Raw genomic sequence first — 14,033 nt, forward strand, 5'->3', positions numbered from 1 at the left:
GTACATCTTGGAAGTGTGTGTTCTCTTTGTTGTTAGAATTCAGGTAGGATCAAAACAAGAGCACAGTGCAGCGAAGAACACAATGTCAGAAGGCATATATATGGGTCCAGGTGTGACCCCACTAGGACCAGGTCCAATCAGATCAGCCAATCGGACACTGAAGAAACTAAACCACACACTGAACCTGGTCCTGTTACAGTCAGCTGGAAAGAATGATCTCTCTACACAGAGAGAGCTCATTTACAGAGGATTCCTCTGCTTTTTCGCAAAGAGTAAAGGAGTAGGAGGAACCCTCTCTGTGCATTCAGAAATATGTGGGTTCTTTGCAATATGTGTGTCAGATAAGGGAAATTTTTTAACGAGCTGAAAACATTTCTTAAAATCCATTCAATTGCATGCGCAAATGAGATCCATATCGGTAAATTACTTGACACGGCTTTGACATCCATTTGCTTTTTTCCTAAAATCCATGTAATGCTGATAATCCTGAGATGTTGACTCCCCTGTAAATTGTATTGTATCTCTTACAAAAGCAGGACCTTTGGGTCAGAGCATTTAAAGACAAAAATGAGGTAAGCAAAAACCCTTTTCTCTCCATGCACTCAGAAGAAAGCACACACACACACACACACACACGTACAAACACACACAAAGACAAATAGGAGGTGATACAACATCAGAGGCACTTCTTTTTCACCTTCCGTAGATATTGTTCAAAAAAAGTCTTTCCTTTTTAATCAACAATAAGAATGTGAGGACATACATTATGTCTGAGGCTTGTGAATGGCAGTTTATTTTAAGCCATCTTCAGTGTTAACATATCAAGGAAAAGGTGTTACTGGTCAACACACATCTGCTGAGGAAAGTTCTATCAGGCCAATGCAACTATTAATACTTCCATGTCACCATGTTAAGAGGTAAGCACCCTTTAAAAATGAGCTACAGATTTGTCTTGTCTTCCTTTGTTGATAATTAAGGTGATAAAAGGTGGCAGATGTAACACTTGTACACCCAGGATGTGTGGTGGATACAAATATATGTACACATATTTATTACAGCATCAGGATCCCCACTCAAATCCGATTTATATTTTCCATGACTTTTCAATGACTTTTTAAAGATAGATGCAGGATTAGGATTATTTTTATCACTGCAAAAGGAAAATTCCCACAAAACTGGTATATCTGAAGATGGAAATGCGAGAGAAAATACTTTATGAAAGGCATTACTTTCAAAATATTTACTGTCAATGTAGACACATACTTGTGGTTCTTGGCAGCAAATACCAGTCACCATCAACTTTTTGTAGCGGTCTTACCGTAGAAGTCAGTGAGGTCAATTTGTTAGCAGTGTCAGTACACTATTTACACTATATACATTGCTAGCCTTTGTAAATTACATCAGGCTTGTGAATTAGCAAGACAGATGCATTTTGCTTTGTGTAAAGAGAAAAAGTATGAAATTTTTAAAGATTTTCTGTGACTTTTCAAGGACAGTAGAATAGAGACCTTTTCCATTAGGTAGGTTTGTCAGCAAGACAAGAGGGTGGAAACACTTACCTTGCCAGTCCGACGTAGGCTCCTGAGGATGTTCCTCCTCTTGGGGTCCTCACCCTCCTCGGTGAGCGAGTTGTCCCCCTTGTGCGCTGCCCCCTCGTCCTCCTTGGCCTTGGGGGGGCCCCCCAGCTCGTCGTCGCTGCCAATGGAGAAGCTGGTGCGGAAGCTGCTGAACTTTCCCAAGCGCTTGGAGCGATCGCGGTACAGCCGGGGCTTCACCCCCAGGGCCGATAGTTTGCGCCGGCGCTCCAGGGAGCTGCTGTCTGCCTCGCTGTCCGAGCCATTTCCCCCGCCATTAGAGTGCGTCTTGTTGGCGTTGCGGATGGTGATGATCTTGCCCTGTGTGCTGTCGTGCGGCACGGAGTAGATGTTCTCCTCCTCGCTGAGGCGGGGCTTGGCCACAGCGTCCATGGGCTCAGCATAGTCAGAGGGGTCATAGCCCCCATCCCCACCTGGGCCCCAGGTGACTGCAGGTAATGAACGACGGTTTACTCCTGAGTCCATATAGGGGCTAAGGTTGACCTTACGGAAGTCAAAGGTGACCGTCGGTTTGGGCCGCACTTGGGGCGGCACCTTGTTGTTGAGTTTGCTCTCGAAGGTGCTGATGTCAGAAATGACAGAGAATGTGTCACTGGTATCCAGGTCGGGCAGCTTGAAGCTACCCCCATGGGAGGTGAGGGTGCCATCAGCAGGGTAAGGGGGCGAGGGCTCCACATCTTCCTCCGAGTCCACCTGGGTGGTGATGGGACTGGGCGAGCCGCAGCGAGGAGAGTGAACACTCTCGTTGGTGCTGCAGGCCTCTGCCACGTTATCATACATGTGCGTGGCCTCAACGATGGTGCGCTTCTCCACAACCTCTTTCAGAAAGGGCTGGAAGAGGTCTATCCGGTGCAGGCCACCCACCACCCCGCCAGGTCCGCACACTATGCTGTTGAAGCGGGCCTCGATCTCGTGCGCCAGCTCCTCCCCTTGCGCAAGCTGCTCCCGTGCTGCCTCGCAGTCCGTCAGCTCTGCCTGGCTCTCCCCCACCGCCAGCAGCTGCACCGGGATGATGTCCTGCACCTCGCACAAGAAGGCGCATAAAGTCTCCAGCGAGGCCTTGCGGCGGGCCGAGTACACCGCGATGTAGCCATGCACGAGCCGGCTCTTGCGCAAAGAGAAGGACGAGTGGTAGGAGAGAAGGGAGAGCTCAATGCTCTGCCGCTGGCCACCAACTGTCAGCTCCAGCAGCACAGAAGTCCCACTGGCTAAGCTGGAGGTGGGTCGGCAGTGCTGGGGCAGCAGGAATGGCGAGAGGAGTTGTTCCACATCGTAGGAGTCACCACACATCAAGCACATGACTACGCGCAGGTCCGCCTCTGGGCTTTGCTGGTGGTGAGAGTCTCTGAAGCCCGGAGGTGGAGGGGGTAAGGGCGGGGAGCTGCTACCCAGGCTCCGCCGAGAGTCCAAAAGACCCCTCAGGACCTGATTAATCTGCTTTTCATTCACATTGCGAGCGTAGCCGACGCCGGGTGAGGCCGGGTCTAAAAAGCTGCACTGCAGCTTGCTTGCCACCTGCTGCCCCTGTGCGATCAGACTGTGGGCCGTCTCCCCCCCAATGTCCCCCACTGACCCCACGCCCCGCTTGGTGACTAAGAGCAGAGACATGGGGAGCTGGGCCATGTGGTTGTCCCGGCGGCCTAAGGTAGACTCCCGCACTTTCTCTATGCTTTCCACCACATAGGAGAGAGATTCCTTGGAGTTGTAGAGGCAGAGGCAGCCGTGTGGGGTAAAGGTTGGTGTGTGGAAGGAGTTTACTGGCAGGCGCACATTGCCCTCAATGGGCCTGAGTGCCAACTCATACATCTTCCCATCTAGCACGTACCGGTCATCATTCGTGCACAGTGCCCGGATCTCATTAGCCAACTCCCTGGCTAGGCCATCCTTACCCAGGATCACCAGGTTGATCCTGTCAGCTTTGCCCTCACCAAGTTTCTGGCTGCCATCAAAGAAGGGGTACCGTGTGGGGAATCGAGTAGCCAGGAGCTGCTCGATCTTGCTGTCGACACACTGCGGGTTGTTAGGGCAAGTATCTTTAGTGGGGTGGTAGACAAAGTGGATGTGCTTGAGCACCAGGGCATCCCTCTCTGCCTGAAGCTTCTGCAGTGCCTTGAACCTCTGTTCTTCTCCCAGTACTTCCTGAATGGCACCCATTTTCTCCTTGCTGGGTTTGGCATCTACTTCTAGTTCATAGAAGAGCTCAGAGTACTCCAGCAGCAGTTCCTGGAAGTCCTCTTTGGCACGGTCGATGATCTCTTTCTGGTGCCGGTTGTAGATGTCCAGGTACTCTGGCTCCTCCAGCCACTGGTAGAAATCCTCATTCATGATGAAGCTGCGTGCCTCCTCCCAGGGCTTGCCGGGAGTGACGAAGGGTGAGGCGACCAGCTTTTCCTTGAACTCCCAGCGCATCTCCGCCCGCTTGCGATCATTCCGCAGCTGCTCCAGGTGGGCGTCGTAGACAATCTCCGCCGCCTCGGTCTCCAGCAGGTCCTGCGGGATGCGGTCATCCTCCATGTTGTCGATGTGAGGGGTGGCCTCCCAGGGCGTGTCCTCCAGCACGACAAACCAATTGGTAAAGTCCCGCTTGGTCTCCAGGACCTTCTGAACCCCAGACCAGCTCAGGTGGTCGATCTCGTCCAGGTCAGGCACCAAGGCGCTCAGGGCCTGTGGCAGTGTGTTCAGGTAGAGTTTCCTCCTTCTCTCTATGTGCTCCTGCTTGAGCCGGTGCACGTGCTGCTGAAACAGCTTCTTGGCCTTGGACGTTCCCTCCAGGAAGACGTACTCCTTGTATTCGGAGGAGGACTGCATGCGGCGGTTGATGTTAGGCCATGTCTCATTGTGGTTCTTCACAATGCGGCTGACGAGCCACTCGTAGCGGTCCTTGGCAGAGGCAATTTGCTGGCTCTGCTGCTTCAGTGCCTCAAAGTAGGGGATGATCTTGGGCTTGCCCCGGCTCTTGTCGATTAGCTGCACCAGAGTGAGGAAGGCCAGGTCCACGTTGACATTGGAGCGGGCGGAGGTCTCCACCACCTGCAGGTTTTTCTTGGTCAGAGCAAAGGTGTGCGAGTCCTTGATGTAGCGCTCCACACCCTCATCACACTTGGTGAGGACCAGCACCACCGGTTTCTTAGTCTTTGCCAGCTGGTTGTACAGGTTGGTGACAAACTTCATCTGATCGTCGAAGTTACGGTTCATGCCCCGGCTCACGTCCACACACAGCAGAAAGCCGTCCACCATCAGCTTTCCCTCCGGCATCTGCTTCTGCTCAAAATCCTGCTCGAGGCCCAGCTGGTCCGTGCAGAAGTACATGAGCTTCTCAGCAGAGGCCAGCTTGGTGGACGCCGCCCTCTTGATGTAGGGCTGCAGTGCGGTGCTGCGGTGCGGCTGGAAGGTCTGGTCATCGATGAACTCTGTCTGCTCCACCACGTGCATCCGGCACTCGGGCCCTTCCTCCAGCGCTCGCGTCGCCTCCCCCCAGAAAAGGAAGTGGTCGTTGTTGACCACCCGGCCCCCAAAGTCGCTGGTGCTCAGCACGGAGGTGTGGTCCAGGTAGAAGTCATCGGCGCTGGGGCGGACGAAGCGATTGCACAGGCAGGACTTGCCCACCCCGCACTGCCCCTTTTCCTTCTCCGTCCCGGACAGACCCACCACAACCAGGTTGTAGGTGGGCGCCCGGGCATCTTGTTTTTTTGCCATCATTATCGCACACAGGCACTCATCCCGCCATGCCCACAAGCTCGGGAGACGAGGCTGCCAGGATGCGTTTCCATGCAACTGTTTCTGATCCTTGCTAAAATGTTTTTTTTGCTAGTTCGTCCTCAGTTCACTTACTTTTCTCTCTTTTTGTTTTTGTGCCGTTTCTCTTTGTTTTCACAGTGTCATGCTCTCGGCTACATCCAAAAATTTGTTCATTTGTTAGTTTTTTTTTGCAACTTGTGTCCCGTGGAAAAGAGGGGAGGTAAGGGAGGAAAGGGAACAGGGGAAAAGAGGGTAGGCGGGAGGGGTAAATGGGAAGAGGGGGAGGGGGTGGAAAGGGGATTAGGCAAAAGGGCAGGAGACCACGTTAGCTCGACCCATCTTGTCCAGTCAGCAGAGTCGATGTAAAGCAGAACCGGAGGAGGGTCTCAGAATTGTCCAACCTGAATCTGTCCCTGGGGGGAAAAAAAGAAAGGAAAAATTTCAGAAATTGAACAAGAAAAGCACAGTGCATGTTACACAGAATGACTGCACTGTCTGTTGAAATCAGAATGGATTTCCATAGGGTTTGCTGACATCTCCAGCTATAAGTAAGCAAATCACAGCTTGTCAGCTGCCCATTGTTTCCATAAGGAATTGAATTTAAAAAAATCATATCTTGAAGTATAAATCCAGTGCAACACATTAACTGCTACTCCGATGACCTGTGAGGCCTGCGGTCACCAGAGTCTGGTTCGTAGAAAGGCCTCAAATACTTGTAAGCTGGTACACAAGAGACTTTAATCGTACAAAGCAGGACATCTAACAACATAGACAAAGATGATTCTATGCTCCTAGTGATTCTTGGAGACATGTAATGATTTAGTTATCCACAAACACACTCAGAGATGAAGGCTTTGATAAGTAGTCCTCTGCTAGAGTTATTAATTAGGTGACAAGGGAAGCCCAGCTGTCTTTTAAAAGACTGCGCCGCATGTTGGCTGCCTTCCACCAAACCAAAAACAGGCTCTCTCCGAGTTTCTCCACAGGCAGAATGAAAAACAAGGGCCACTTGTGTTTGCTGATGTACCACCACTAATTACATATGCAAATGGAGTGAAATCAACATCAACACATTTACCTAGAGGTAATAAATTTGTAGTTCCATATCATTCAACATTCTGGAGTTTGCTTGAAACTGCTTGCTTAAAAATTGCCTCTAACATGCAAATTAACTGTGGTGCAAACAAGAACTGAACATAATCAGATGACAACCTTAACACAGCCTAAAATCCTGCATACAAAAACCTATGATCAGATATGAATGGTGTGCACCATGTCTAACTTGCATACAGCATTTTACAGAGTTTCTGGACAGCTAAACCTGGAAATAAAAGTGCAATATCACAAGCGAAAATGCACGTAGTACTTCCAGTGATTCAGCAATTTCAAATCATTATTAGTGATGAATGGATTCTTTCCCAGTATATGCAACTGAGTCAACTCAGAAAGCACCTCATAGATTTAATCAGAGTTTGTTAGCAGGGAAGACAGCAAACAAGGCCCTTTTTACAGTATGATACATTGATGAAGCACAGCTCCAGTCCAAAGCTGACCATGTGCCAAAGGAGGAAAACAGAACACAGCCAACTGGAATACTGAATCCAGCTTCATGCCTCTTTAGAAAACAGGTTGCAAAATGTCCAGTTACGTAGACCGTTAGCCATTTCAATAGGCGGGAAGGTTCAATTAAATAAAAAATGCCAGCAGAAATTGTACGGTACAATCAAAAATCGAAATGAATGCCTCATTCATTCACTTAACAGAGGCAAAATACGGGTGAGAAAATATATCACCAACACTGAGAAACGCATCCGGATTCTTTGGAGTGTGAGGAGCACTGCAAAGACTGGCAGTCGACAGGTCGATACAGGATAGACACCCAGACCTGGGCAGCCATGGTTTATTCATAAGCGTTTCCCTGAATGACTTTCTCAGGCCCCAGTTTTTTTGTGTAATTCGTTTGCAATCAATACGCATTTTCCACTGAAGAAACATGCAGCCGGCTCACCTGGAAGGTCTACAGTGCAGCACTTAAGAAAGTGTGACCCTTTTGTTGCAATCTACCAGTGCCTGGAAGTTTGACTATTAATGGCTGCAGGCAGAGCAGCCTCATAGAGAGGAACAAGAGGGACAACTTGGGCATTTTCAAATACAAGTGTAACTGAACTAGTTCACACTTTTCCAGAAAAAGGTCAGCGCTTAAAAGCCAACCTCATTTGGAAAGTATTTAGCTGGATGCAGAAAACGGGTTGAGTCAGTGGCCCTGACAAACATGATTTATAAATCCATGGTACGCCCCAATGCTCTCCTAAGGTTTTACTTTGTAAGAGATCCACTCTGGATTGCTTTTAAGCTCCGATCCTCTCGTTAAAGATTAAAAAAAATCACAGAATCAGTTGATCAGTTTAAATATTAATCCTGCCTGTCGCCTGTATAAACTGTGAAAGTTAGACTGAAATAAAACGCCATACATTTTTTTTCCCATTTAGACATTATCCCAAGGCATGTCGTGTTTTAGAATCCACTCAATACACAGATAAATACATAAACCTATCAGAAGACTTTACATAAATCTAAAATGCCATTAGGATAACTTTTCCAATTCAGCAGCCTTGCATATGAGGAGGTGGCATAAATAATAATAAAAAACACCAAGGGGAAATGTCGAATGAAAAGGTGGAAGATTACAGAAAAAGAAGATATGTGAAAGTGTGTTTATGTTAGTGTAAGACACTTCAGAAATGGTTGTGCAAACATCCCAGGACATTACAGCAAAGAATATATTAACAAACAAGCACAACATCGCCTATAGATTATATTAAACAAGATTAGAGACTAGATTACACATGGCTTGCATGCATTTGCAATACACTCATCACGGTATAGCTGTAAGACAGTTCAGTAAGATTGTAAGACAGTAATCGTCTGCATCCAACCAGGTCATGTCCTTGGGTCTGGAAACACATTTTCATTTCAGACCAGCCAAGCAAGTCACTCGTTCAGTTTGGCAAACTCCTGTTTCCTTAAGGGTCCGAAGGTTGCTCATCCCAAATGTTCTCTGAGGCACCGTCATTAACGCAACATCTGCCTGACTCATCCCAGCTGAGCATTTCCAAGTCGTCCTTAATTGCCAATTCGAGGCTTACCAACAAAACACTCAAGTATGAAGCTTTTAAGACACAAAAAACTCAAGGCGAACGCTAAGCAAATATTTCTACCGCAGCTGCTGTTTTTACTCTCCCAGTAATGGCACTGACCAAAGGAAATGATATAGACACAGCCAAGTGTGTTGACAAATCTGTCCACTGCTCACAGGGTAATGGGGAATAACAGAGAAACTGATGGAGCCAGTCAGTTCCTGCTGATGTCCTGTATGCCCCCCTCTGCTCCCTCACCTTAGCTTTCATCCACAAGACAATTCTGTCGTGTCCACCTGGCTTGATGGTTACTTTGCCACCTGTATCTCGTGCTGCCCATTTCAGAAGCCACCGCCACATTCGAGGACAGATCGGATGCATTTTCTATTTCACCAACAATCTCACAGAGGCCCTTTGATTTAGATAGGAGGGTGATATGGAGGAAGAGGAGGAGGAGGGATGGCCACACATACGCTGCTCCCTCTCATGGTTTGTGGACAACACAGCAGTTTTGTTTTTGCCTCTAGAGAGTTTACCAATGTGTAAAAATATGGTCAGACTGAACATTTACTGATTTCTGATGGCCATTAACTAACTGTTCTAACTGTTCTAATCCCACCTTGTTTCAGTCAGGGACAAGCATTCAAATCCTCAAAATCTAAATACAAGTTGTTCACAGACACCTTTCGGTAATCTGTCTCACAGCACATTTTACTTGGATCATATCGGGGCCCAATTACAGGAAAAAAATGCAGTCCAAGTACAAGTAACCCTCAGCTCATTTCAATTGTAAAACTCTCCCTTTAAGTAAATGTGAGGAATATAATTAAGAGATCACAGCAATAGAAGACACTTCCACAGTTCTCTGATATGCTGCTGCTGTTCCACTTCTAGTTAAATAATAATGATGATGATGATAATGTTGATGTCTTGGATGACACAGCAAGACTAGGTGCAGCAAATAAACACTCTTCAGTCTGGCCAATGCTTTTACTCTGTCCTTTCCCCTTACTGTACCCACTCTAATGTAAGCACTAAGGCACCGCACCTCTCTCTCTCTCTCTCTCTCTCTCTCTCTCTCTCTCTCTCTCTCTCTCTCTCTCTCTCTCTCTCTCTCTCTCTCTCTCTCTCTCTCTCTCTCTCTCTCTCTCTCTCTCTCTCTCTCTCTCTCTCTCTCTCTCTCTCTCTTTTCTTCTGTTCCTCCCACTTCCTCGCTCCTTCTCCTGAGACCTGGGCTGCATTAGCACAGAGCCGGGGGACCGAGGGAGGGAGAGAGGGAGAGAGAGGGAGAGGGAGAGGGAGAGGGAGAGGGAGAGGGAGAGGGAGAGGGAGAGGGAGAGGGAGAGGGAGAGGGAGAGGGAGAGGGAGAGGGAGGGAGGGAGAGAGAGAGAGGGAGAGAGGGAGAAAGGGAGAAAGGGAGAAAGGGAGAAAGGGAGAGGGAGAGAGAGAGAGAGCCCTTGCTCAGACGCCACTTCCTGCAGCAGAGATTTGGAGAGGCAGAAGAATGAGAGGGACACTGAAGGAATAGGACATACGAAAACACATGAAAAATTCAGTGGTGTCGCCTTTAATGAGAGCTCTTCTTATCCGCAGAGATGAGGCCTGAAACTATTCCCTGAGAACACTCTTCAAAAGCACCCCCCCCCCCCCCACTGCACACTGCACAAACACACGCAGCACATACTTATCTCTGTCAACCCCTATGCACACACGCACATGTGCACACACGCACACACACAGATGTAAGAAACCTCATACCCATTTGGTTGTGTACGCTTGAGCAATACACATTCACTTTATTAACACACAGAGACCAAGCGAATTGGCACTCATTTATTTGCACAGACACTTAACCCCTTTTCCACAAACACACTTAAACTCACCCCACCGACTCTCACAACGGGCTTTACTACACTGTGCCACATAATGAAGATGTAATCCCAGACGGATGGTCAGCTCCCTGCTGGATTACATACTCAGTGGATTAAACTAGCCCCTTCCTCCTTCACATTTCCAGGATCAGTTCGGTGTGAGTGTGATTTGATGTCGTTATATAAGCATTACACATCTGGGGCCAGGGGTACTGAAACGAGGCCTGCACTGCACTGGAGATCCAGTGGAGAGTTACACTGGCTAATCCCTTCAGCTGTCATGTCAGATCTTCCATAAATACAAACTGCAGAGGACAAATTGGGACGTGTTGCACTTTTTTTCAACAACAATGCATTTGTGAATGAATGAAAAGATAAACACAAATGAATGCAGGCGTACTCTGTCACAAAGCAGGACCGCAGTCTTGATGGCTCAGTGTTGCCCTTTACATTGTTGCTTCAGGCCATACTCTACTGCATTATTTGCTACTTGCATTTTGCACTATGATTTCAAATGTCCTGTAAATTGCCCTGGGTGATACTTATACTTGCAGTATAACCTGTGATGGTACCCATGCCTTCCCATCAATATCCTGCTCAAGACACTTGCTCATAATTTTATGGTGTTGGTTGTACTTTGTTCTTTAAATACTAATGATGGATAAATTTAGTCCTTAATCAAGTTATCATCTGAAGCTGAAGGTAAGTCCAGACTGAAGCCAACTGGTCATTATGAACACAAACATATGCCCCCCTCCCCGACAACACACAAACACGCACACTATACATGCTGTGGAGACATTTCCGCTTCCTCTCTGTGGTAGAGCATGTGGATCAGGAACCACAGCCACCATGTCTATCTCTACACTCACGTAACTTGAGGGGAGGGAGGAGGAAGGCGGGGGGGCGGAGAAGGGAGAGGGAAGAGAGAGCAGGCAGTCTACAGAGAATCGGTCGAGAAAGAGAGAGAAAGTGAGTGAGCCGTTTCGGACTCGAGCGCAGCTGCCGGCGCGGAGCGATGCTGGATCTGACAGGCCAGGGGTGGGGTTAACCCTTCCACGGCACCTAGGTGCTTCTCTGATAAAGGAGCTAAATATAACGCAGTCAGGGACACGCGTGATGACAGCCATTAATCCAGCCAACTGACACGCACAGCAGTGCATTCACAAAGATAAGGGTGCTCTCCCGGCCGCACAACTCACTGGCCTGTGGTCACTTTCAGTTACAGCAGTAACCTTCAACTGACATTATCATACTGCAACTCACATCACACTGCTCATTCCATGCACACCTTCTGTCTCTGTGCATTATTTATGGTATTTTTTTTCCTACTCCAAAAATAAAACTTGTTCACAAAAAAACCTGTATTAAAAATCAAAATGCGTTTAACACTGGTCAAAAAACCCACAGCCTCGCCCATTTTCGAACATCTACATATGAGTGGCGAGTAAAGGCTATACTGTAGCAGTCAGCAGTTCCAGCTGGAGAAATACTGGATTTTCTCAAAGCCAGCACAAAGCACTGTTGATTGTGCTACCCCCTCGCCCTGGGACTGAATCCCCCCCATGCCAGTTTCCTTGTCATCTCCACAGAGCCGCAGAGAGACAGGGGCAGGATTTATATACGTTGTGCCGGTTGGGATTGAGGGCCATGTTGTCAGCTCTCTGTGACAGAGACACACAGACACACACACAAAGGCACACACACGAACACACTCACACACACACACAAGGAGAAATGGCTCTGATGAAGAACAACTTCTTCTGTGCACACATGCTCTCTTTCCAGCTGCTAATTGTGTAAATTAATGGCACAGATGAACAAGTTAATTGGTTGGTTAATTAAGGTGACAGCACAGGTGTTGAGGGCACTGCTCCAGTGAGGCGAGGCGAGGTTGCTGTGTTAGGTCTCCAATTAAAGCAGTGTTACTACAGAGTTCGCCAAGCTCCGCGCTCAATGTCGACACCCAGGATCAGCCAATGCGACCCTAATCACGACACAGGAAGATCCTGCCCCCAAGCCTAATGATCCTGGATCAGTATCTACCCTGCTATACAAAATGGCTGGGGTTAGGATTAGAGGCTGGTAAACTGACCCTGGAATGGATCAGTTTTCAGGGAAAGAAGTTACATGAGGATCCTCACCCCAGCCCTGATTTCATGGAAGTAGCTGATCCAGGGTCTGTACCGAGGGGCCTCACCTATTTATACAAACTGCTGACTGAGGCTGCTTAAGGATACATGGTAATGGAAACCAGTATGCACTGGAGCTGGGTGGAACACACTTGGTGTTTAGACTGAATCACGTTTTTCATGACTGAAATATTCAAACAGCAGTCACCTCAGTTACATAGAAACCCTATGATTACCAAGGGGTGCAGAGGATTATAACTGAAATGTTCATGATTTTACAGCTGAGTGATGCAACAGAACATAAACATTTTCCGAAAAATACAAAATATTAAAAATATGAGCAAAATGTCATTGGACCTTAATTTAAATTATCTTTTCAATAAGTGGAGGTAAGAAGTGTATGTGAAAAACCACAAATAGTACGAAGCAGTAAAGGTACGATGATTTAACTTGGCATTAAGACCATTACATTACACATAAAGCTGAACTAATAAGAGATAATAAATTACCATCACTGATTTCAAGGCACAGTAAAAAAAAAAAAAACATAATAAATGGAAAAACAAACCTACTAATTAAATTCACTATGAAAACATTTAATATAACAATATTTCAGATGAAATTTTTCATCTTACAGTGAACATGAATAATGCTTCAACTTATGAACGGGTCCACTAAAGGATTTTCTGTCTTGCACACGAAGATGCCGTTTCTCCATCTTGACATGTGCATTTCTGATACCCTAAATTCCCTTTCCACTGTATAATTTTTAAAATCACCTGCAAAAATGCCTAATAATTGCTGCAAGCTGTTTGGATTTGTTTTAAAAGGCTTTAAGGATCTAAAACTGACAAACATGCGTCCCCTATTTAAATGTAGAAAAAGCCAAGAAGTAATATGCAAAGGCAACAAGGCAAGTGCCGCAAAAACCCCAAATCGAGTAAATACCAAGACATTCTACTTTCATTCTCAGTTGTCTGTTCCCTTCATCACCTTTTCTATTATAGTGACCTCTTTTAAGCTTTTCAATTACCTACACAGAGACGTAAAGGTCCAATTAGCTTTATATCAGTATTAGTACTTCATTTAACATTTTAGCAAGTTCAACCAAAAGTTTTTTTGTCAAATAAATGTTTCATTGTCCAATTAATGCGGTGACATTTTGATTTTCATCATTTACGTGGAATCACTGGCAGAAGGCCTCATAAGGCTGAGGTAGGCTTCCTTTTATGGAGAGGAGGAGGACATTGCTTTTGCTTACAGCGCTGATTCAAGGGGGCCCTCGGTACTGTGAGGCAGGTGCTGTGGTAGGCAGGAGTCTTTTACCGACCTCAATTTATGAAACGTCAAGCCACCTAAATTACGCTTTAAAACAATGAAGTCTGGCTCACAATGACATTCATAGAGCATGGGCTTATTTTTTTTTTTTTTTTGCTGTATTCTCTAGCCTGAGACTGTTCTCATCCGACAGGCGTCAACCCATTTTGACTGAGCTTCTCACTGTCACTCACAGACATCCATCCTTGGAGCGTGGAAGGTCAGACATTTCTGTGTGGGCTC

At 47.0% G+C, this 14,033-nt stretch overlaps 1 protein-coding gene across 2 annotated transcripts in view; it reads right to left on the minus strand.

Moving 5' to 3' along the window:
* Nucleotides 1-14,033, minus strand: part of arhgap35a (Rho GTPase activating protein 35a) — a 61,278-nt gene that overhangs the window by 16,688 nt on the left and 30,557 nt on the right. For both annotated transcript variants that reach the window (XM_036537387.1, XM_036537386.1), the window contains exon 2: nucleotides 1,560-5,746. In XM_036537387.1, coding sequence (XP_036393280.1) covers nucleotides 1,560-5,294 — 3,735 coding nt within the window. In that variant the 5' untranslated portion in view covers nucleotides 5,295-5,746. The remainder of the gene's footprint in view (nucleotides 1-1,559; nucleotides 5,747-14,033) is intronic.

This window comes from Megalops cyprinoides, chromosome 9 (assembly GCF_013368585.1).
Source record: "Megalops cyprinoides isolate fMegCyp1 chromosome 9, fMegCyp1.pri, whole genome shotgun sequence".
Classification (NCBI taxonomy): Eukaryota; Metazoa; Chordata; class Actinopteri; order Elopiformes; family Megalopidae; genus Megalops; species Megalops cyprinoides.